The sequence below is a fragment of the Helicoverpa zea genome, chromosome 11, assembly GCF_022581195.2.
Source record: "Helicoverpa zea isolate HzStark_Cry1AcR chromosome 11, ilHelZeax1.1, whole genome shotgun sequence".
Lineage (NCBI taxonomy): Eukaryota > Metazoa > Arthropoda > Insecta > Lepidoptera > Noctuidae > Helicoverpa > Helicoverpa zea.
Genome location: NC_061462.1, coordinates 9,750,863 through 9,776,258, shown reverse-complemented (window position 1 = coordinate 9,776,258; position 25,396 = coordinate 9,750,863). Strand labels below are relative to the sequence as shown.

General features: G+C 37.9%; 2 protein-coding genes across 3 annotated transcripts in view; one reads left to right on the top strand and one right to left on the bottom strand.

The window, feature by feature from the left end:
* The window catches only part of LOC124634398 (progestin and adipoQ receptor family member 4), an 86,212-nt gene extending 64,488 nt beyond the window's left edge, over positions 1–21,724 (bottom strand). The window contains exons 1-2 of the mRNA XM_047169966.1: positions 21,138–21,724; positions 247–468 (exon numbers count right to left, since the gene is read on the bottom strand). Coding sequence (XP_047025922.1) covers positions 247–468; positions 21,138–21,477 — 562 coding nt within the window. The 5' untranslated portion in view covers positions 21,478–21,724. The remainder of the gene's footprint in view (positions 1–246; positions 469–21,137) is intronic.
* Positions 21,725–23,092: 1,368 nt separating this feature from the next.
* The window catches only part of LOC124634356 (dual specificity protein kinase CLK2), a 55,685-nt gene continuing 53,381 nt past the window's right edge, over positions 23,093–25,396 (top strand). The window contains exons 1-2 of one of the 2 annotated variants that reach the window (XM_047169911.1): positions 23,204–23,343; positions 24,124–24,163. In XM_047169911.1, coding sequence (XP_047025867.1) covers positions 24,161–24,163 — 3 coding nt within the window. In that variant the 5' untranslated portion in view covers positions 23,204–23,343; positions 24,124–24,160. Of the gene's footprint in view, positions 23,344–24,123; positions 24,164–25,396 lie in introns of both variants that reach the window. The other variant, XM_047169910.1, reaches the window with a different exon arrangement.

Sequence of the window (25,396 nt, the reverse complement as noted above, 5' to 3'; positions counted from 1 at the left end):
TTCGCCTCGAAATAGTTTGTGATATTCAACTCTATTTATGTTAGTCTATTTTTGGAGAGACTGTTTATTGGGTAAGCTTTATCGAAGGGTAGCGGAGATTTGGGATGGTAAATTCACTTAATACTAGGCAATTGTTTGCTTTGGGACCCATACTTGTATATATATTGGCGATTTAAAAGAATACATCGACTATTTACTACCCTGTAGAAACGTCTGTATGAAACAACAACTTATATTATCACTTACCTATACTCTGGCTGACCCAGATCCCCAGCATATCGAGCTGCAGCAGCCGCTGGTACAGCTGTTCCCCGCGCGTGTGGTTCATGAACAGGTGATAGAGGAATGAGCCGCACCAGGGCGCCAGGGCTCCGAGGAGGTGGCACAGCGATAGGAACCAGGCACCCGGCCCGCTGCGCCACGGCAGTAACCCGGGCAGTACCATCAGGATGTACACTAGAGATACTCCTGAAACAAACAAACTAATGGTTGAGTTAAGCAATAAGGTGTGTCAACTTTGAACGATTCATTGGAAGAGATAATAAGTATTGGAATACATGATGCAATTAGAAATACTTTGATTCCTCTAATAAAAATTAAATCCGCAAATAAGTCTGTTGCATATGGTTTCTCGGTAAAAATGTTATTTCTGCACATTTATATCGGTAGTTTGAACCCTTGAAAAATAATATCTTCCTACTTATACGCATGCCCTTGAGTCGGGGGACGGGAGAGGGGTATGTGGGACTCCCCGGTAACGACGTTCCCGGTATACCCACTAAAAAGGCCCAGCGGCACTCCGACCTCGCCTGAGTGGAGGGGGCCTGGGAATCTATGGCATCCAGTCCCCCACCGGCGATTGCCCGCCTCACGGCAGGCCCCTCATGCCTCCCCCCAGTGGGGAGGGGTCCCTATTACGGCCGGAGCACAGGGGGCGATCCTTGTAATGCAGGCGGTGGCACCCCCGTGCCTGTCGCCCGCTGATCACCCCCCGGGGCGGATGGGGACGGATGTTGTGTTCGCCGTCTTCCACCCCTTCTTCGTCTGCGGAGCGGCGCTGCGAGAGGGTCGTTCTCCCGCAAGCGCTCTGCCGCCTCCTTCTGTGACATGACGTCCTCACAGAAGGAGGCTACCGCGTCCCATGCCTCTTCACTTCCCAGCATGGCACCAATCACAATGGGGAGCGAGAGGTCATCCCCGACCACTGCCACCAGGGTGCGGCGGGGTTCAGCCCACGATGGGCACACCTCTAGTGTGTGCTCTGCCGTATCCACCTCGGCTGCACAATGGTGGCACTTTGGGGTCTCCTCCCTCCCAATCCGGTGCAGGTACGCTCCAAAGCAGCCATGCCCGGACAGCACCTGCACCAGATGCATCGAGAGGCAGCCATGCCGCCGATCGAGCCATCCATCCAGGACAGGCCCGATGGCATCCAGCGTCCGGCGACCGAACGTTGACGAGGCAAGGTCCTCGGCCCAGTGTCGAGTGATTGCTTCCCTCGCCTCCTCACGCACTTCTTCCCGTTCGATCGGGTCCGGGTGCCGGTCTAGCGCCCTTTGCGCCGCCGTCCAGTCGTACACTCTGGCGAGCACCCAAGCTTCGAGTTCCCAAGGAGGGGCTCCCGCCAGAACGCACGCCGCCGCGAAGCTCACTGTGCGGTATGCCCTCGCCACCCGCTGTGCAATGGCCCTTTGTGGCCTTCGGATGGCAGCGGCGTTCCTCCGACCGCACAGTGAGTCTGCCCAGATTGGGGCCCCGTACAGGGCCATACTCTTGAGTATGCCGGCGTATAGACGCCGGCAATGGTCGCCGGGCCTCCCGATGTTCGGGAGGAGCCATGAGAGGGCGCCCGCGGTCCTCATCAAGCGCGTCGACAAGCCACTGAAGTGTGCGGTGAAGCTAGAATAATAATGGCCTGCTAAAGCACCACTGCCATTTCCAATTATGTCGTAGGACGTCACACTCTATTGATTGTCAAATCAGTCAAATACCTAAAATAATACCTAATCCATACTTTTAACTACCGTCAGCCGCTGAAAATTTTTACTGATTTTATAACAAATTTTGAAGCCCACATCCATTAAAAAGGAAGGTTTGGAAATTCTTTCATAACGCCAGTGCCATAGCATGGACACCGGTCTCATGAAAGTTCAATATTCAAAGGTAGCCAGAAATATTTTTTTTGCGATTATCTCAATATTCGAAGATTCTCAAAGATATATTTTAACAACATGACAATACACAGATGTACTCTCCATTTCAATGATTTTCACTTACTCAAAAGACTAAGCTAACATTGGGACTCAAAACACGAAGATATAGGTAGGTGTACGAAACATGATACCAATTAAATAATTACGAAGCAGCTTTCTTTGTTTGAAATAAATTGCTCTCAAAATACCAATCTTTTGTTTATTTATCCCAAATATTGGAGCGTAGTTTCCAAATCATAACAATGGAATTTCGTTTTCCGATAGAACTGTATTTACATATTTTCCGAAGCTTGGGAGCAGGCTATGTTTGTGAATCAGCTTATATTTGGCACGGTTCGGCCTAGCTTAGGCTTTGTATTGAAATTGTATTAGGTCTTGCAAGCTATTTCTGCTTGGCTCCATGTAATACTTTTATATCTGATTTTGTATTAGTCATATTTATTCTCTCGTTGGGTTATTTTGTTTAGTTTTAACTATTTTTATTTGCCAGGTGCATAGATTCATAATCAGGCCCGCCGTAAGCGGGCGTGCAGGGCGTGCACCGCACGCGGGCGGCACGTCCTAGGGGGCGGCAAATCGAGCGACTTATCACGTAATATTTAAAAAATACAATATCTTTTTACCAATGATTTGATTTCAATATTTCCGAACACAGCAATAGCGCTAAGAATATTACCTACTTACACTGCCCGTTTCAGTTGCATCTGTTGAAAGATCGTTTTCAAAATAAAGGGCACGATTTAGGGGGCGACAAAATTAAACCATACGGCAAAATTAAACTATAATTACGTAATAAAAATATTTTAATGAAATTAGATGAGTAGATTAGCAATAAAATTTCAGAAAAAGCCGCCCTCGCTTTGGTCGTGTCCTGTCAATTTTGACGGGTTCACCCTTTGCATCCCCAAAAAAATTCGCGCTCGCTGCGCTCGCGACTCCATGTCAGATATCACGATTTATCTTAGTTTAATTGTTGAGGCATTCAATTCCGAAAAAACATTTTTCGCGCACGTTCGTTATGGCTTTTTATGACATGTTTACTTCATGAAAACTCAAAAGAAAAAATCGCGCTCGCTTCCCTCGCAGCTTCGTATACATTTGCAGTTTGCACTTCATTTCTGTGCATAGCTTACTATTTGACTTTGCTTTGTTAATTTATAGTGGTTTTTATTTGTTTTGTGTCCTTAGACTGAAAAATTGTCGCGCTCGCTTCGCTCGCGCTTTCTTACATATGGAGTGGGTTTTCTGCATTGCCTTTTTCAACGGGAAACCCACCAAAAACCATAAATAACATTTTTTACTAAATTTAAACATTATCAAAGATATTTATTTCGTTACTTTGAGTTACCCATAATCTGTTTTAAGCACTTTGATATACATATGTTGGTAACTATTAATCAATTTTTTCTAATAAATAGGGGCCACTTGCACAAGGGCGCTGCATAAGATCATTTAAGGACATTGCATTTGCAGACCATAAACTATAAAATTTGCGCGCTCGCTTCGCTCGCGCTTATTTACAATTACTTCTCCCTTCTTACATCGCACCAGGCGCACTACACAGAAGAGTTAAGTTTTTGTAATGATTATGCTGCTTAGTTTTACACTTCAGAAAACAAATATAATTATTGTACCTAATTAAAATACGTATTTTATAATCTTAACGAAATTTTCTTTTTTTTTTTTTTTGACAAAACCCAGTATAATATGTAGTCGTAGGGCGGCATAATCAGTTTTGCACGCGGGCGAACTAACAACTAGCGGCGGGCCTGTTCATAATCGATAGAGAAGTAAATGGAATGGGAATTGCTACTGGTTCTGCAGTTTAATAAGTTGGAATAGAAGCCAATTAACTGTCTTGAAGCAAATAATTCTCTTCAATATAAAACAAGCCAAGTTAATCCCGTCATAAATCTAGACAGCTCATAGTACTACTACGTTTGTATTCCTAAACTGCTTGAAGCCAGTATACATAAACATGTTGTATTAGTGTGAGTGAATACAGACGTGCTGTGTTTACTGAAGTGAACGAACAGAGCTATGATTAATTAAATACTGTGATGCTGTTACCGCCATCTTGTGAATATAGAGAGGTCGTTGACTGGGAAACTGACCCCTAGTAAACACTCATTTTCATTTAATACTTCTTCTTTATAGCGAAGTCATGACAAACAACATAGTAGATAGGTAAGAACATTTAATAAATAAATCATCAGAGATCCAAAGTTTTGCTTCACACATGTTTTTTTTAGTTGCACCGTAGGACTGTGTTTGTTGAAGTTTAGTCTGCCCATTTGTAGGAGAAAAACATTACCCTCCTTCTTTGGCAGTCGGGTAAAAATAGAACACCCTGATAGCCATAGTACCACGCATAGGTTCTACAAAAAGTAGAACAGATAAGAATCATCTATGCAAATGCTGCAATCTATAAATAGCCAGCTAAAGTACATAAGGAATTAATTTATTAAAAAACAAGACAAAATTCATCTTGTAATGACTTGATGAATCCGCGCTCGCCTTAGCTGTGTCGTCATCACTCGTACACAGAACATCGCACACGATGTGTCGGGCTTTGAGTGATAGTGACACATTTTCCTCAGCGAACATCTTTGACGCAGCCTCTGATATATCATTCCGTTTGCTAGAGACAAGATGTTGTAGTCATGATGACGGTTTTTCTGAGATTTTCTTAGGTAGGTACTGAGTTTATTTGATGGCAGTTATGTAAGTACTAATTACCTATCCAAGTATATTGCAGTCGCTCCATATAAAACATTGGATCCACAGGCACCTGGTTAGACTGGAAGCTGACCGCAACCGCAGTATATTTGGAAAAAAGCTACGCAGAAGATAAAGAAGCTGCGTACTGCATGCACTGTAATGTGTACTGAATGCAGGTACTGAGTACGGGCCATACATAATGTCATTTTTTAAGGTAAATAAAATTAAATCATTTGTAAATCATGAGCAGTCTAGAAGACGTTAATTTTAGATATGCTTCGATTAGTCTTATCTAAAATATTCCAAGCAATATTTTCTGAACGATATCGATTCTGGGATATCCAATCTTCACGAATCTCGTGAATATAGTTTATGTTATGTAGATTTATTTATTCTAAATAGAGGAACAAACATATTTTTCTAGAATATTCTAGATAAAGTTCGGCGTAGATTGATGGAATTTGTATAAATTGCAATTCCAATACTGATAGGAAATTGATGTCAATCAGATTGTACGGCCCACAGCTGTCGATGTCGCTTACATTAGATTATGTATGAGGCCCTAGATTCTAAGGCGCGATGCAAATCAACACGGTACAGAAGAGATAGATAGGTAATAAGGAGTAGTAACTTTGTTAAGATAGATATAATAGATAGAAGATAGAAGAGAAATTCGTATTAGATCGAAAAAATATAGTGTACCTGAAAATGTAACCTCGTATGAAAAGGTTCAATTAAAAAACCTTTTCTGCTAAGTATAGCGAAAGAAACGATTAAGTTTGATTTCAGCCACTAGCCAAATTGATTAAACTAGGTGAATATCGAAACAAAAAAATGGCTGATTTTATATAGTAATAGTAAAATGGCTTGAAATATAGAAAAATAAAATAGAAGGCTTTTTCAATATTCTCACATTGAATAACTGGCAGGCGAACGGAAAATATAATTCATTTTCGCTGAGTAAAAACCTTTTTCATAAAATGTGAGAACATGTTTTGATTAATGCTCTCGATATTGTTTATTATTCAAACAAACTTTGTTTATTGTTTCAAACGAAACTAATCGTTTATTGATTTACTGCTTTTTTTTGTGCATAGCCACATATTAAATTGGACGTAGTTATGCAGAAACGTTCCAACCCACTGTACGCGTAAATGCTTATATCTCAAATTAAACTTGAATTTGAGATATAAGCATTTACGCGTTTCAGTTGTATTCTTTTTTATTCTAACTAGTAAAAGTAATAGAGGTTTTATTGTTGAATTATATTGAGTTTAGATAACCATATGCTAAATTTTAGGCTGTTCAATCACAATAACTCGATTTCGGGTGACTTGTGGGTTGGAACGTTTCTGCATAACTACGTCCAATTGTGAAACATAGTAACTAGGTAACATATTTTTCAGGCGCATTTGATATTTTGTTCGTATTTATTTCAGGCTATAGTTATTTGAACTTCACTGTAAAGTTAAACAAAGAAAAAACGAAATCATATTTTTATGTAGGTACCTACGTAAATATGTTTCCTAAATAATAATTTTCTTTTGTAGAACAAATGAACAACAGATAAAAATAAACGCGTGTAATGTTCAGTACAAAGGACCGTGGTATACCATATGTCACCCAGAGAAAGAACTATTGCTTCCAAGTGGATGCGTAATACTATCATCATAATTTATCTCTTACCTATGTTCCTTAATATATCTCTGTTTCACACCACTTTGTTCTGTCCTCGAGGGAAATATACGATTTTCACATATCATGGCCGACAGAGAAAGGTGGAAAGTTATACCTGAATTTCACGAGATAGATTTACGTATTATCTTAACATGCATTCAGTTACCTGTCTATACCATGCTGGAATTCTACAGGGAAAAATTGTCCTTGGGTACAAGATCGACTGTTGAGCAGTCGCCCTTATGCTCTTTGAAAACTTTTTGCTCGCACCTCTAGCTACGTACCTACCTTACAAGGAAACCTTTGTCCATTTCTTATGTACGCATTGTACGCAGTTTTTGTGGTAGGCCTGTTATGTAATTAGGATGCCTCTCGTCTTCATCCCAGACAATAATTTGCGTGGGATTATTCTCGAATCTTCTTTATATTTTGTTTTTACGTGGGTTCTTTGTTGTTTGAAATATTATTAGTTATTGAATTGATATTAAAATAGAACAGATTCGTTGTATATTTTTATTAGAATTATGCGAATGACAGGATTTATGTAGGCTTATTAGCTTTGTTTAGTACGAACGAACGGTATGATTTAAAACATTTAAATTAATTTAGATATGAGTAAAAATAATTATTTGTTTTTTGCTAAATACCTACTTCGAATCTGATCCACGCTTTAACCGCTACGGAAGCAAAGTTTTAATTACATTTCATATTCGTTAAACAATTTGAAATTAAAAGTGTAGGTGGCAAACAAAAGCAAAAAGTTTTTAGCAAACTTCCGCACAATTCATTAAAATTATGATTGACTTTCGTTTTGGTTTCCTATATTATTAAATACAGTATAGCCGTAACGCAAGTACCTTCACCTTTTTTTCTCAGCCATCGAGCGTTGTTCTATTTTCAGAGGCGACAAAAACCCCACAATTAAGCATCAAAGATAAGCCCCTAATGATCTTTATTCCAAAGATGTCACCGAGTTTCAAAAGTTCTTTCATTTCTTACTGTCGCTCGAAATAAATCTGAATGTTTAAAAATAGACCCAATTTAGCAAGAATTAATCCCAAAATAGCTCCTTTACTCAATCACACAATTACTTAGTAAAAGTTGCAAAAGTAATTGGACACAATTTAGGATCAAATGTAACATATAAATATACTCCTTATTTTTTCCGGCAAATTTAAGCATTTGAGCAAATATATATTTTGGGTCATCAAGCGTAAATAATTTAATTGCTCAATGACTTTCTTGTGAAAAAATATGATCATACTCGTGAATGCACCTGATGAACCTTACGTAATGCAATTGGCTTTTAAACCGTGTAAGTCGAATAAATAAATGAAAAATTAAACAATTTGATAGGCATTCTATTACAACGAGATTGAGTAGGTCTAGAGTCTAGAAAATCCAATAAATTAATCAGATGTATGTACGTACCTACATGGCATGCTGATATGATGTAAAAAGAAAAAGTTGTATTCAAATTCTGCAAAATAAGGAAGTTTATAACACTAGTTTTCGCTACTTACAGCTTTTAACACCTTACAATATACTAACTGCCTACCTTTACAGTGAGGAGCATCTAAACGCCCTGAATCTTCTCTAGATCATAGGATAAGGGTCCCTAATAAATTGCTTTACTTACATGTAACGAGCTTTACCTGCCAAGTTCGTAGGGTAATGATGAAGGAATAACAACGTGTGTACATTAGCTGGAGGAGTCTTGTTATTATCAATTAAGCGTAATAATTGAAATTAAGATCAAAGAAGGCGATGACTTGAGTGGAAATATATAAAAACATATCAGGTAACTTTGCAAAACATTTTATTTTCTGTTATGGACTGGATTTCTGCTTTCATTTTGCTACAAAAGTGGTTGAAAATTGTCCAAAGTTGTACTTCAAATACGATTGTGATGTCGACATGCATTTGAAAATGAAGTACTAGGTACAGAAATGTCACAAAGAGATTGCACGAGTATGAGCGATTGAAGAGCGTGTTCGTCGATGCGGAAAACTGCGCTATGTGACTTTTATTGAACAATTCGAACGACAGTCATTCGAATGCTTTCCTCGACACTTTATCCCGAACATACAGCTACGTATGCATTCCAGATACGAAGAGCTCTGTTTTAAATAAAACACGGAGAACTGTTGGTCCATCGGCAGTCGACTCGCCCAATAACAAAAGTTCTAAAGGAACCCCGATACCGAACCTTACTGGATTTTATTTATTTATCTTCCTTCCCGAGGTCAGAAAAAACGTGAGTTCACGTTCAAGCCGGAAAAAGTAGATTAGTTTTTCAACGCGGGATTAATAATTAGCATCGTTGATTGCACTAACTTTTCCCAGGTGGTACATACAGCTTTTTCTGAGTTAATTTAGAACTTTACCGACTTGCTGTGATAAAAAATGGGCGTTATATTCCCGACGCTTATCTCGAACGTTATCTCTTTTAGGAAGGAGGAAAATGGGCAACAATTTTGCCGAATTTTGAGGAAAACGCAACAGATTAGGTGAGTGGTTTTCCCCGATTTGCGTTTAAATGTTACGTTATTATTTCTATGTAAATCTTGTTGTTTTTTTTAAGTATAGGTACTTAGGAATAAGATAATGGATAATCTTTCAGATGGAAACGGATTCTTTTGTAAAAAATATTTTCCGTTAAAGAAAGTCGAAAAATGTTTTGTATGGAATAATTTAAAGGTTGTGTTATTTTTTTAATACGTAATATCATACATATATACCTACAACTTCTTTTATATGCATATCGAGGACAAACACATCAATAAAATATACTCTCTAGCAATTTTCTTTTATTCATACAGAGAACATATGAGCGATAGTGCGCAGGACGTGTTTCGAATAATTATGAGGGCTGCAATTTCCCATAGCGTAGTGCAAATATATCGATTGCACGTAGCAAGGAGGCAGCACTAACATTATTGCGAAACAATTAATACTTAGCCCGGTATTACGGCACTATGGTGTAATTATTGTACTATGCCGGCGCCTGCGATTGTATGACGTCAGTCAGTCTGGTGACTGTTTGTTTTAAGGACTTTTTTCTCTAATTCTTTTCACAAAAGATTGAGGACAACAATCATCAATCAATCTGGTAGCTGGATTGTGGCTGGCAGCAGCTAGAGGCGAGACTGAAAGCCGATCGTAGTGAGGGAGGAAGATAATGATGTCAGTGTTTCAGACGCATAGGTCATGCACGCAAGACAGCAGGACGTAATTAACTTTTATATTTTATATGCACATAATATCTTATGTGAAGAGAATTTCTCGACTTCAAGCACGTAATAAAAATCCAACATTGAGCTAGAAATGGGGCTGGGTAGAAATTATTTATATAAGTTGTCAGAAATAAGACAAATTAATGTAGAAGCGCTCAGATTTTGAGAAGGAACCATTAATCAACGTGTAGTGTGTACTTTTAAAATATAATATTCTTATAGTAAACAGTTTTGCGAAAATGTAAGTACACACTTTTTACATCACTCACGCTTTAATAGCTTAAAGAGTGTATGAATTTTATTTTGTACAACTTTTAATAAATGGTCTCATCCCGAAAATGTTTTTCATTTTCAGTATGCAATACTGACGGCACCCTTAGGTACATAGAAACAAGAATCCATCTCAGTTTTAGTTGATGTTTTTGATACATTAGTTTGCCATTAATTTAAGTATGTATAAAAGTGCCATATTAATAAACGCATATAATGAGCTACTCCTGAGAAAATCCACATAAAAACTTTGACCCAGAAAGGCAGGACCTCAACGGTTAATCGAGGCTGAAAAAAAAAGAAAAAAGCGTTCTATTTTCATAAACTAGGTAATGCAGTTTCTTACGTGTTAGTAATGCATCGACTGCTTAGGTCAATTCTTATTGAATAAGTAAGCTACAGAAAGGAACAAAGCTAACTCTATGTAATGTAGGAAATAAACTATTCCGAAGCGTTTCCCTGAATTCTGGGCAGACTCATTACTGTTTCAGAAGCTATACTTCGACTTTGTTAGGTAAAATGCATGTCCGTCAGACGAAGTTTTGATTTGTTTGTCACTTTAATGAAACGGTTGTATTTTAAGTATTGCCTATCGTGTTTTGTTTATTTCTATTGACAATAGTTTTTAACAATAGGTTTTATCTCTGATATGGTATCATCATAATGGTTTTAACAGTAGAGCAACATATCTTTTTTTTAGTGAATTGACACCGAAATCTGGAAAAATTTTTACTGAACACTCATAATGTGTTAGCTATAGTGATATGTATTTATTTACTAGAGTTCTTTAACCTTAGTTGAGTAACCACTCTTATGGTTGTGTAACGTGTACTTATTCGATACGTAAAAGAGGTTGTAAGTGCTAGAAAGTTAACGCCATATTGAAACCAGGGCTGGGCAGCTATCCAAGAGAGAAGACAAAATATTGTATCTGCATTCATTGATATAGAAGTCCAGGCTTGAGAGAAATAGTCAACATATCTTGTTTTGTTATGTAATCGCTTTGATATCATTACGCTTTGCAAACGAAACTTTACACGCACTATCCGTTTATACGAATACCTAGTTTATTTTACTACAGTTGTTTTTAATGCATTTTAAATTATATCTATCAAATTATATTTATTTAACTAAAGGAATATACTTACCTATGTTATTCGCCCTTATTCCCCAAAACAGTTAAAATTAACAAACAGATTTTCTAGATACCAAAAGCAACAATTAGGTACACAGATTACCACAAATACCAAATTAATCATAGATTAACACAAATCCTAATCTCCTTAGACAGTTGTAACACAAACAGAGGTGCCAACATTCAGAATCCTCGATCCGCACTCCACGGAATATGTTTAATGGATCTGGGTATTGGAGGCAAAGTTGGCGAACTTTACTCCGTTTGACTACACTGGTGAATTATTGATGGCTTCACACGAACGAGATACATTTCAGAAGTTCTATTTTGTAGAACATCTGTCAAAATATGTGGCTCTTTGTTTTAAGTTGTTTTGGTGTTTATTTTTAGCTCTTGTTTTGTCTTTGGTATGTTGAACTTATCATATTTGTTAAAAGTTTGAGCCACTATCAATCATAAAGTTTTTTTTTTGGGAGACTCGGTAAATGTTAAAAGGCCATAGGAATGTTAGTTGAAACTTTTGCCAAACTTTTTTTTCTAAAGGCAGACAAAAAAGGAATTTTCTATGCACCGGTAATTCTCAGCACATTCAGCTTTATCCTTTACTGAAATTCACAAAATAATTTTCGAATTAACTCACATCCTTCTTTGTTTCATGCCCCATATTACGTTCATAAAAACTAATTTCTCTGAAAACCCTTACGGTATCAAACGCATTTGGCATATATTGGGTACCATTGCCATCTAACCTGCGGAATGGCCCGTACGGCACTCCTCCGGTTTATTTCCGGCATTACGGCTCTATTCGCGTGTCCACGTTAGCTCCATCCGATATTCATGCAGTTTTTAAGGTACTTGGCGAATTTCCAATTAAGGCTAGTGAATGGATATTAAGTTCTTTAATTGGAATTCTGGTTTGCAGTCACTTGGTCGAACGGTTTCATGCTGGCGTTGTAACAATTGATTGTGGGGGTTATTGGAAAAGTTAGAAGTAATGAAGTCAGATTTTTCCGGCTTCAAGTCGACAGCGGGTATGCTATGCATCCATCGGGATTTTGCTGATCATGTGAACGAGTAAGTTAATATTTTATGGTGAGAAGTCAGCTTAGCAGTAAGTCAGCAGTTAGCTTTATCTTGGTAATCAATTAAGTTTTGTATTACTAGATTTCCAATGCAATACTTGTAAAATTGATAAAACTAGTAATAGTATTCTTTCTAACTTTACAAAGTTTTGTTTTAATTTCAGACATTCTATGACAAAACGCTATTCCATTCACTATACTAACAAAAGCTTTTAAAACCACGAGTCTATAAATAAATACATTAGTGTCCATCAAAACTAACCAACATACAATATACAATATCGAAACTGGCTTCAATAAAATATCGTGTGAAATCAAGGCTAGCTGTTACACGTGTACCAAGCTTTGATAAAAACTCGATTAGCCCTCTAATTACTAACTGGTTATTACGTGGCTAACTTTACATCGATCCCATATTTAATACTGACAAAGGAGTATTGTTATTCAGCCCCTGTAAGCATGGGACCTATTTAACATATTTTATAAATAAGGACAAATACTTTTTTTTAAATAATTTCACCTCTAAATGATTATTTAATAAAGGAAATTGGCAACTGTAAGGTCTTGTCCCATTTAGAAAAACAAACACAATTTAAATTGCATTACAATAATGAAGAATGAAGTCATTGAAGCCAAAAATAGCCAACCTTCGAGTAAGTTCTTATCACGCTATCTAGTAATCAACGAGTTTACCTAATGACTGCAACTACCGACTTCTGAAGGCTGAATAAACAAACTACCTTTGCCACTCAACATTGAATTATGAAACTTTTAAGTGGCATCTTTCCAACATATACTTACTTACTAAAGTTTCAACTAAAAGAAAATAAGTACATTGCCCCCATTCTTAAGTTGCTCAACTTCGAAACAATAAATTCACAACAAAAACGAGTGCAATTTCCAGAGAAAGATAAAAAGAAATGTCTAGTTAATTAAAATATATTGTAGCACTGAAACATAACAGACAATTACTGTAGCTACATAACGGCTTTGTAATTCGCCCTTTGAAAATAATCCTGGCTCATTTGTTCTCATGTTTTTACAAAGGGAAATATCTTACAGGCATGGCAAAGGAAATTATATCATTCATTCGGGAAATTGAAATAGCCTCCGTCTCGCGGCACGGATCGGACGGCCGATCATTATTATATTTACAAGCCTAGCTTCGCCCGACAGCGTTAAATAATTTTAGCGGTATTTCCAGCACATGTCTGCCCTAAGAGCTACAGTTAATGGCCCATTAATTGAGTATTCTCGCCTAGAAGTTTAAATTTTAAATCGTTAAACGTGCATAGAATATTCTCGGGTCATAGCGCAGCGGGATATCTGTGACCGCTACTCAATTATGCAAAGGGAAGATACGAATATGTATGCACGAGGAAACTGACCCATAATTAATAAGGTTTTATATGTTTGTGGCCCTACCACAGGCTGAATAATATCTTGATAAATATTGATTTGCAAGGTTGGTAATGCTGGAGATTTTTCAAACCTGGAATCCGACGCAAAAAGCCTTTTTAATTTTTTTCATGGTGCAATGAAATCGTCAACATTATTACATTATTTCCTGAAATGACCAGCAATTTTATTTTAAGTCCCCTGCCAAAAATCTATAGCATTTGAAATTGCGTAGGTATCTACACTAACGTTATTGAATGAAACCATGTCGAGTAGCCTATAGGAATTAAAATTAATGTTAGCGAAAAAAAAACACATTTCCTTTTATTTCTGGTGGGGCGTGAACTTACAGCCTTCATCCAAAAATGGCGATTGTGTAATATCTGGGCCGTTGCCAATTCGCGTCCACCTCCGTTTCACAACAAATATAATATTTGTTGTAAAATGGTCATTGATTCCAATTATTTCAAATGGTACGTAAATGGACTTGTGTTCTTTTAAAAACGCTCCATATAGGTATTTGTTTTAATATAAGTTTCCAAAAAATCCTTAAATCCTAACAGTGTTTTCTTAATTTGATAAGCATAATCATGAAAGTAATTCGATGCCCTAATAAAACCTAGTATACATACCTAAGTAGAACCTTTTTGCAGTAGGTAAGTATTTACTTAAAAACTTGGCAACTTTTACCGAAAAAAAAATCAGCCATTAAATATTAATAAAGAAAAATATTTTTTTCTTTTTCTTTCGTTAATGGCATCGTGGTATCTTGCTGCCCGATTGATTCAATTCTCTATGATTAATGAAAACTCCTTTCAGTCATATTAACTTCCAAATGGCTCAGCCTTGGCTATTGTGGAAACGGTATTCAATTCCATAGTAAATCAAAGATAAATCGAAATTACAATAACGAAATACATATAGCAAAAAAAATACGAATACCTACGTTTGGTATCTATATAAATGTCGTGTCAAATTACTGGCGAAAATATTCTCGCCTTTTATTTCAGCTGAATGATACAAAAATATAGGTATTATTTGTTCCAATGTCATATTAGGTTTGGTTCGTTACGAGTGATGAGCACAGAATAGGTAGGTAGCGTCTCGGATCTCATTCTAGTTACGGGTCTGTCAGCGAACATTTAGTGCGAGTAACCTTCATGAATTTGGACTTAGTTCTGAATAAAGACATTAGTTCTGGATTAGTTGTATGTAAAGATTTTCGGTTGGTAACAAATCTTTACTCGCAGGCTCAAATAGCATGATGTTTTTTGCTTACAATGTACCTAGTTATGTATTTTTGGAGATACCGCTAGTGGAAGCTAGTAGTATAATAATATTTACAAAACTAAACAGGCCGATTTAGAAGCTGCAAATACATAATGCATATCGCCACAATCTATGATTCCTAATTATACCTGTACGTTTCGGGCATAATGAGAACGTCTGTTACCAACAAACAAATGATGTTACAGTTCATTAATAACAAAGCTGCACTGGGATTTACGTCGCGTCCATGTTAATTAGTATCAACTAATTTAATTTACGTGCGTGAGGTTGGCAACTATGTTTGAAGTTATGAACGTCATCATTTTGCATTAAGCACTACGGGCATTTTGGTAATTGAAATATTTGTGTGAATTCCGCCGACTAATTAGACTGGTTAACAACAAAAGTAGCCAGCTAGCTAAATAACTATAACATACAGTATTATTCTTTTTAAACTAACTTTTAGACCCACATTTGCTAATAAACCGTAGCTGCGTGCGTAGTAACTATTACAGTAATCTGTGTAATAAACATCGTAGATTACTTTGTATGTAAGATAGTTCAGAAGCAACCAACAAACGCGACTCCATCTTGAAAATCAAATCATCTCAAGTTTATCAAGACTTGTCACAGATGCTGTCGGAAGCAATGTATTTTATGACACTTTTTATACCGACACGGCATAATTTGTAGAAACAAATGCAACTACATTTTACATTACATTGTGCCTGGAACAAGGCTTGCAAGACTTGCAAGTATGTCAGACAGCCGACGTGCACCAGAATGCTACCAGCATAATATTTGTGCAGTAAATGTAACATTGTTTCAATATTGTTTAACACACATTGTTCTGTTTTCAAGTTAGCTTTTTAGTATCAAATATTTTTGGTAAATAGTTTCATCGATATCTTAGTTTATAACAGAAAAAAAATTGTTTATTGGTTAGTACCTATTCTACTTGCTTGTTAAAAATATGATTATTAAGACCAGTTATTTATGTATGTCTTATATGATGGACTTTTATTTTCTGTTACTAAAATAAAACTGGCAATAAAAAGCTACTCTCATATGTATAAATAAGTACTTTGCGAAAAGTAAAACGTGTCCGGTCCACATCCGGGCTACTTCGTCGTATATCGTCCGAACAAATCGCGCCCTAGAGACATGAGCGGGTCAAGTTTTATGTCTTATCTATTTCTAGAAAGTAGGTATTTAATTTTAACAAAATACAGTTTAAATTTGGATCGTTCTGAAATGATGATGATGATGTCCTCCTAGCCGATCGGCTACGGCGGCTGTTCTCATGTAAGGAGATTAGCCAACTACGCAGGACATATTATAGTGCACAAGCATTTACGCAGACACAGGTGCACTCCCTATTCCTTCACTCTCATAGCCCGATGGGACGGCAATCCGACACGACCGGAAAGAGATCAGGCGCAGGACCGACATTTACGTGCTCTCCGATGCACGGGTGTATCAATCACCACCTTCCAGGCTCCGGGCTGCTATGTGAAAGTCTTCTAAAACCCACAAAGCGATTTCGTCCCGACTCGGGAATCGAACCCGAGACCTCGCGCTCAGCAGCCGCACTTGCGACAGCTAGACCAACGAGGCAGTTTTCTGAAATACGAATATAATGACAGACTTTTTCAATAACTGTTAAGTACATATATATCGATGATGTTCAACAACTAGCTTGACGTTTCGAATTTTATCGGCCTATTTGACATAAAAAAGGAGATATTGACTTCAGTTGCCAAAAAATAAAATTACTTACATCAAGTAACGACACAACACCCAGTAAAAAATCACCGCTTCTTTAAGCGAACGATTATTCTATCGTTCTAACTAGCAACAATTTTTCTTGTACACTTACAAGAACATAACATTGACAGGGTCCTATCGTGAGCGGTTGTCGGCCGGCCTCAACCCGCAGTAATCCATTCAGTTCAATCTAACTGACGTTATTAGCAAACCGCGTGTGTCAGCCGCTCAATCGCTGCGTGAAACGATAGACATCACCTACATATATACAATCTGTTTGGAAAATAGGTTTTATTTGTTACAGTTTAGAGGGATTTGATGTAATTTTCAGTCACGGGAAAGCTGAAAGTACCTATTCACAGAATTGTCGGTCCAGACATTCATCTGGTGAATGCAATCCCATTTGATTGTTTGTCTCAAAAGTTGGTCGTCCCTTCAATAGGTTTATAAAATTTAAAGACATTTTGAAAAACCTATACCTGACAATTGAGAATTACCACCAGCTACAACAAAAATATATTCTTTTACGAGCTTTGAAAATGCTTGTTTAAACAAATACTTTAAAAAGGCACACATATTTGCATTGAAAGCGAGATATAATAAACTAAACTGAAACAACTCGCTAAGTGTCGTACTCTTTAACGAGTTAAAAAACAGAAATGATATGCAGTCATGAAAAGTTAAAAGCATAATAAAACATTTCGAGTGAGGTAAAGGGTAGAGGGTCGAGGACAGCTCAATGTTGGTAAGCGCTCATTAGTAACACAGCAGCTCATATACAAAACTTATGAAGGCTTGAAGCAGCATTTTTTTTTTTTAACGACGTCAAAAATCATCAAATGACCCCTTCCTCTGTGGGTTAGCAGCGGAGAGGGAGTGTTAGACTCTTACTGACTAAAAACCGTCGTCTTCCGTCATAGGCCTTTTATGTACCAGGGCCGCGGTATCTCTTTCGAACAACCCGCAGCCCCGGCAGGCCTTGGCCCTGCTGGGCCCCGCTGGGGTTGCTGACATCTCTTTGAGGAGCGCGTGGAACAACGCGCGCCGTCGACACGGGTCTGTCGTCTAAGTAGACAGAGGGACGATGAGCCACCCGAACTCACCGTCCACAGACCCACGCCTACGGTGGCCGGGAGTCATCTCGCGACACCCGGCGCCCATGGTGTCTACCTGGTCCAGCGCGGCGGCCGGGATGAGAGGTGCGAACTCTCTGGCGTTCCGCCTCCTCCTTCTCGAGCATGACCGCTTCGCAGAAGGAGGCGACGGCATCCCATTCCCTCTCGCCCCGGACCATGGCCTGAACCAGGGCCGGACGAGAGGTCGCCGCCGCCCAAAGCCTTGACGAGGACCCGGCGGTGCCCCTCCCATGCGGGGCACACCTGGACTGTGTGGTCCACCGTGTCCTCGGGGCTGTCCGCACAATGGTGACACCCGGGCGCCTCCTCACGACCGATTCGGTGCAGGTACCTCCGGAAACAACCGTGTCCGGTGAGGACCTGCGTCATGCGGTACGTGAGGGCGCCGTGACTCCTCCCGAGCCACTCCTCAAAGAGGGGACTTACCGCCACGATGGTGGCGATTTAAAGTACACCAGCAGATAAGACTTGAAGATAGGACACAGGAACTAACTAATTGAGATAATTCCATATGAGTGCCTTCAAACACTTCTTGTCTGTGAAATAAACCTGTTCAATCTAACCCAACTCGCTTGTGGTCCTTACAAATCCTGAAAACTAGAAGTTACTTCTAGGACTATGAAAACAATGGACAAAAGACGATCTAATTTATTTAAAGTAAAAAGAAAGACCGTTGTAAAAGGTACCTTCGTCATAATAAGTATGTAATAAGCATAAAATGATTGTTATAAAGACAAATGACACTCGTAAACAAGTGTTTATAACTCCCACATTAATTGATTGCTATTATTAACAGGCGTTAACCGTTTAATGTTCGTTTTCGTATAACACGTTATAAAATGCCTCTTGTTTATAAGAGCCCTTTAGGAGGCCAGGTTGGCTAAATATTATCGAATCTTGATTATTAAGAGTGTCGATACCTATTCAGGGTCTAATTGGATTATTATATGTATACTGTATACTAATAAGTTGTGCGTTCGCGCCTTTTTGATATCGCTGAGGTGTCAGGGAGAGCCCATAAAGTTATAGTAATGAGGAATAGATTTCCAGATTAGGGAATTTCAACGTAGGTCCGTTAAAAGAAGGTCTTCGTAGGTCTAAATATACAAAAAAATATTCGCTTTAGATATTATTTTAAGAAGAGGCCACTTATAATTTTATAAAAGTTCAAAAAGTACCTTTTAAACTTCTTTGATGATACAAAACAGAATTTAAAAACAGTGTAGTCAATATATCTACAGGAACATCGACCAACCAATAAGTATGTTCATAATTGAAGGACCATAGCAATAAACAATCAACAATGTATACCATGATGGGCAATACAAAGAAAGACATAACGGTAATCACGGTATCATTTACGAAATGACCGGTTTTTACCGATGTTTGCCGTATCGAAGTGAAATTACTGTTTATTCGTTAATTTTGTAATTTTTCTTTGCTGGTATTAAGTATAGTTGTATGATGTTGTGGTTCATGTCATTATGTTTGCATAGATAATGTAATTAATTTTATGGTGGTTGCTAGTAATTATTACTCTGCTGCATTATGGTCAATGCAGGACATTTCGTGGTGATCAGGAAGGACAAAGGATGAAGCCAGAGAAGAAATAAAAATGTTGCAAAAGTGACTGTGGTTTCTTATGTATTTCCCTAGTTTTTTGACGTACCTAATTTAGAAAAAGATATTCTACAACAAAATACAGGGTACCGTATTGAGTACCTCTCCTTTGTTCAGGGTTCGTTTCAGCCTTTAAATATTTACCCAACAATAAAACATGAAAGAATCCCATAATAAATTCATTAATAATTACTATTTTTGTTTGCTCACAGCGTGTCTGTTGTAATTAGAATAAGGTAGTAATTAGTGAAGGATAATTTATGCATACTGTTACTAAGTGTTGTTAATTAAATTAGTCGAACTGAAAGATTATATGAAAGATGTCTATCTGAGAATAATGCATTGTAAAAGGCTTAGGAATATCTCTTAGTAAACCTAGGACGTCAAGTTCGGTTTCTCAAAGTTATCAGTGAATAGTATTGGTCATTACAATAACTAGGTAAATAAAACTCCAATAAGAACACAAATAAATTAAATTCTCACTTAAACCCCGCACCCCTTTTTATACCAACGCTGAATTAAAAATATATGGGGTGCCCGTACAATCCGCGAGGTAACTCCGTGGGGTTCCGCACAATAGATGAAGGCAACAGATAACGCGTTACGTTACCCCTTAAGGACTCGATGCTCGGTTTATGGGGTGCCCCATAGTTGAGTCCCGTTGAATCGGTACGGCCGTGTCTCGAATATAAAGCGTTACCTTCGAATTTGGCAAATGATAACAAATTGCCGTAGGGGGTTCAATTCAGGACAGCTTAAAATATTTATTAATAGAAAGATTTTATAATCAGAATTGTGAACTGGTAACGTTGTTTTTATGACTGCTTTAGTAATTTTGAGCAATGAATATTTTATTAAGTAGAAAAATCCGATCATTTTAACTTTCTTATTTAATTTGGCTATTCTTACAGCATCCCAGATCAGAAATGTAATGTGATAATATTATGATTAAACTATGTTTAAATTATGTTATCAAGAAATACCTACATTATTAAATACCTACAGTATAAGTGGCAAGTAATTTAGGAAAAATTTGAACACTCCAAACATGAGGATAACGGAAAGTGCAGAGAATTTTGGCTTACCTAAATAAGCAGTAGTAGTTCCGTGTAAGTTAGACCCTATGAGTAAAACAGGAATAGTGCTGATATTCTTACATAAAATAATATAAATAACTGTACTCAGAATACCGATTCCACTTGCATTCTTCGCTAGCTAAGCCATTGGCATTTCTTAATAGCACATAAATTGTGCTACGAAGTCCCGTAGCCCGGTGCTACGACTACGAGCGCCGTAGCCTATGCTACGTAGGTATGCCGAGATGGAAAATGCTCGCAATTTATTGCACTCAACCATTAGTTACCAACGGTGGAATCTTATTTTAAGTTAACATTAAGCTATCTACTTATATTTTTCTAAAAATAAAATTATGATGATATTCTCGAAAAACTTTTAATTCGTCAGGTCTGAGGTTCTAATCATTAGAAAAATGTAGAAATGTGCATGTACGAGCCTTTATGTAACCAGTTTCGTACAAGGAACGAGAGCTTCTTGCCTGGCAGTCGTAGCACTTCAAATCTGGAACAAATCATGTAAGTGAAAGTGTAGGTTACCATGAGTGAGGATGTTGATGGTCTCGTTGTGGAAGTAGAAGAGGCTGCCGACGCAACCGGCCCAGCTCTGCAGCGGGCGGTAGCCGGTGAGCACGTAGGGGTTGAACTGCAGGTGCTGCGGCATGTCCCGCCAGTGCAGCAGGCGCACGCCGCCCGGCGCCGCGCCGCCGCTCTGCTCCTCCGGCGCGCTCGCCGCCGCCGCCTCTGTTCCGCGCTCCTCATTATCACAGATACGCTCTAATGACTTTTTCCTCTTTTTAGGTCCTTTCCCGTTCACTTCTTGAATTGACATATCGAACATTTTTGTACATGAATCAGGTACGCTCTGAACGTCTCTCATAACAGCGTGCTAGTGGCGCGTGTAACGGGAGGCTGCGAGTGGGGTCCGGCCCTCGCGTTGTGTACCCGCATGGCCAGCGTCGGCGGACCGGAGGAGCGCGGACTTTGTACAAATATCACAGTTACAGCATTAGTGGAGCGTGGACAGTTCGCGGACGCTGGCGGTGGTAGTTTTCTGTTATTCAGTGGCGGTGGTGCGGCTGGCGGCGCCGCGGCGGTGCGCGGCGGGAGCGGGCTCGGAGGGGGGCGCAGCGCGCGCGACTGCCGGGCGCGCCGCACACCCCGGCCGCTCGCCCGCCCCGCGCCCTGCACCCCGCACATTTGCGCACTGCGCAAACCCGATCAGCTGATTCCCGCCAGAAGGTCGGCCCAACGACGGCCCGCTCCCTTTCCTCACACTTTCACTCATTGTCAAACAATAGGCCAGTCTTTTCTGACTTAGGGAAATTGTGTTTATGCCTTTCTAAGCAGTACCTACCCACTACCCAGTAGGTACCTATAAGAGTGAAACTTGCAGAAAAATAACTTAGTGACTTTTCAGGTACTTAAAATAATAGCACCAACTTAGCTCAATAGTAACTACTTATGTGGTCGCTTTCCCACCTGTAAGAGAAACTGCCTATTTTAAACTTGTCTTTTTAGTGGCACATTATTACAATATCAGAAAAAATAAATCTTCTGAAATTATCACATAGACTCTCAACTCGTAGCGGCATCTATGTGGTGAATAGTAAAGCGCCGACTTCTGTCGACTGTGCGTAGACAAGTTCAGTTTACTCACTGATAGTCAAGAAATGCGCTTAAGTAATTTTTTGGTGAACAGTAAGAAATTGAACGAAATTAACATAAAAGTATTTTTTCGCAACTCTGGGTACATCTGCCTCTTCACGTTTTGCATTCAAAAGGTACATAGGTAAAGGTAACCGTTTCAAAACTTAACAAGTTATGCATCTATAACCAAGTTGATCTTTGGGACTGTAGGGCATAATACCATGAAGCTATCGGCTACGCAATTTGGGCTGTGGGGTTGTATAGATGCGGTATTGGTCGAAAGAGGTCTCGCGGCCTGGTACATGAAGTGATGTAGAAGTAACATGGTTGGTTTAAGAGTTAGGAAAATTCTACATAGATTTCAGGGGGCAACCCCCTATCTGTGAATAGCCTCATATTACCACAAAATCCTTAATTATTAACCTACCTTTGGTAATCACTCTAATACTGCAGCACCCGGATATTATCTCATGATTACAGTCTAAAGCCAAACTATCTTTATCTTTATCTTTAAACGAAGAAAGCATTACAACTAGTACAAAAATACCTTATTAAAATCATTAATGTTTAGTACCGAAAATGAATGTTTTAAAATGGTAAAATAAAGAAAAATCACTAAATACGAATGTAACCTAAAAAATATATATATGAACGCATTTTAAGTTCCGTTGTGTTGGTACTACGATGATGCTCATGATTCTAGAAAAATACCCGAGATGGCGTTAATGTGTCAACTTCCTTTATAATTATAACTTTTTAATTCTTTTAATCTAAATATTTCTATAAAACGTGCTTTTATTGTAATTATTTTCAATAATATGTTTTTTTATTTTTATTTAGATTCATTTATGAATTATATGAGTTTGGTAGAATAATAAAATATTTTTCTTGATACGGAAGAGAAACTTGAGTTACGATTTTACGCCATCGCGTTGCGTTCAACCAACCAACAAGCATCTGTCTTGGATTCGGATCGATGTTCGGGCCTTTATTGCGAAGAAGCATACTTCAAGGTTCAGCATCCCGAACTTGGAATTGTTTAACTAATTTTACTCAACTGCTTTGGTGTAAATTGAAATATATACGTGAATTAAGGGTAAGTTAAAATGGATGTGATTTATTATCAACGCGTACTTAGGGCTCCAGCGGAGTCGTAGAGAAACCAACATGGCGCCAGCATGTAAAATGTAAATAACTTGTGACATTTATTGTAATGTCTATTTGAGCAAATTGGATATTGAAAATATTGTTTTTACACACTTTAGTAGTGATAGCTGATTGAGTAGCAATTTTAATTAGTTTATGCACCATCTTTCGGCCAAATAACTGCAGATACGTGTAGTATTAGCAGGCGTCGCAGCTGCGGTAAAATTGGCGAACTTGAAGGCTGGAATCAAGATTTACTTTAGCTAGACTATAAATAAACCCTATGCATATTGATGTTGTTGATGATCTTGCAGACATGGGTTACTATTTCAAGGCTACATTGATCAATCAATAACAAAATATGATGATTCGATGATCGATTAGAGTTAATCTTGCTTATCAGTTATCAGTATGTCATGGAGAGAATGCCATTTACTTAATTACATTTTTATTGATTTGAAAATACGTATATGTTCGAAATTTAGAGACTTCCAGCCGAATCATTCCATTACTTAACCGTCTGAATTGAAAGTGCTTATCCTATTCTTCAGACTTAAATTGCGTTCTACCAGTCTCACTATTTTTGTTATTGAGCTTAATTCAGAACTTTGTGTCTTCATTTTGATAATAATTTCTTGCTTATTCAAAGTGCATGCCAGTGTGAAGTCATAAATTTCCACTACGCACCTTTGACTTATTGTCAATGGTTTAAAAAGTTTATGTTTTTCAGCTTAAACCGCTCGGATACGAGTATTGGTATCTGTGTTATGGTAAGTGGAAGTACACAAGTACTTTCCTTAAGTATGTGACTGCCAAAAATAATGGATGCAGTTGTAACTGAATGTATTATTTTTGATAGTCATACATTGTTCCGCATGTTTGGTTTCTGAATGGAATGGCTTGATGCAGTGGTACCAACATTATAAGAGATCTGCACTGAAAGTATATTTATTTACTTTTAAGTAATATAAAATGTAATGTAATGACTTTATTGTGTAATGAAATTCTTTCATGGCAGATTCTTATTTTACCAGTTTTAATTTTGATTTCTTTATGATTCAACCCTTTCTTGTCATAATCTAATATTCACTGGTTCTCCAGGTGCTCATATGAATGTTTTTATGTTTTAAACATAAACATGGAGGTGAACATAAACATTTCAGTAGTCTTGAGAATTTAAATAATTTTACACATTTAACCCGTCACAATAATAAAATTGGCATAACAAAACTCTAACATTTTACTCTTACATCACTGTGTGCACAAAGAAATATAGAGGTAGAACTTGAAGTGTTAGTGCTATTATTAACTTAAACTAATTAAAGAAAATAAAACTTCAGTGGCTTTAGATTTCATGTTGTTTCTTCCAAAGAGTTCATATTTTTTAAGTGCTGGTATTTATGATTAGAACTAGGCTTTATTAGGTACTTTGAAAAAATTAAAACAAACTTAATTAATAGAATTATTTGTTAAATATGGCTTATACATAGAGTGCTATTTTGAATGATGCAATAAATATCTAATATTTAGCTAAACCTAAGTACAATAACTTAGAATAAAATCCTTAATATTGTGTATAATATCTTGTTGTTAATTACCAATTGATTAGCAACAAATGGTATCTGCTTACACAGCAAACAGCAAAAGCCCTGCTTATGTACTTGAGTACAAGCACCAAACCTATTCCAGCTGCCAGTAATGTTAACATTTTTAGCGTGGCAGTCCACAGCTTACTGTTTCTATTGCTGAGCTGCCTATTACCATAATTTGAAATAAAGTCCTAAAGTGCTAGAAATGCTAATATTCTATTTCTTTGGAATTGGGCCTACATGATGAGGAGACGCATGTTGTTCACCAGACGGATCTAGTATGTGCAGAATGACTCACAAACATGCGCAACTTATAAAACTTGTAATAAATAACAAAAACATTACTTATGAACTAACTCATACATGATCATCTGTCATACTGGTGACGTTTCACATGCTCCCCTGTGTGGTAAA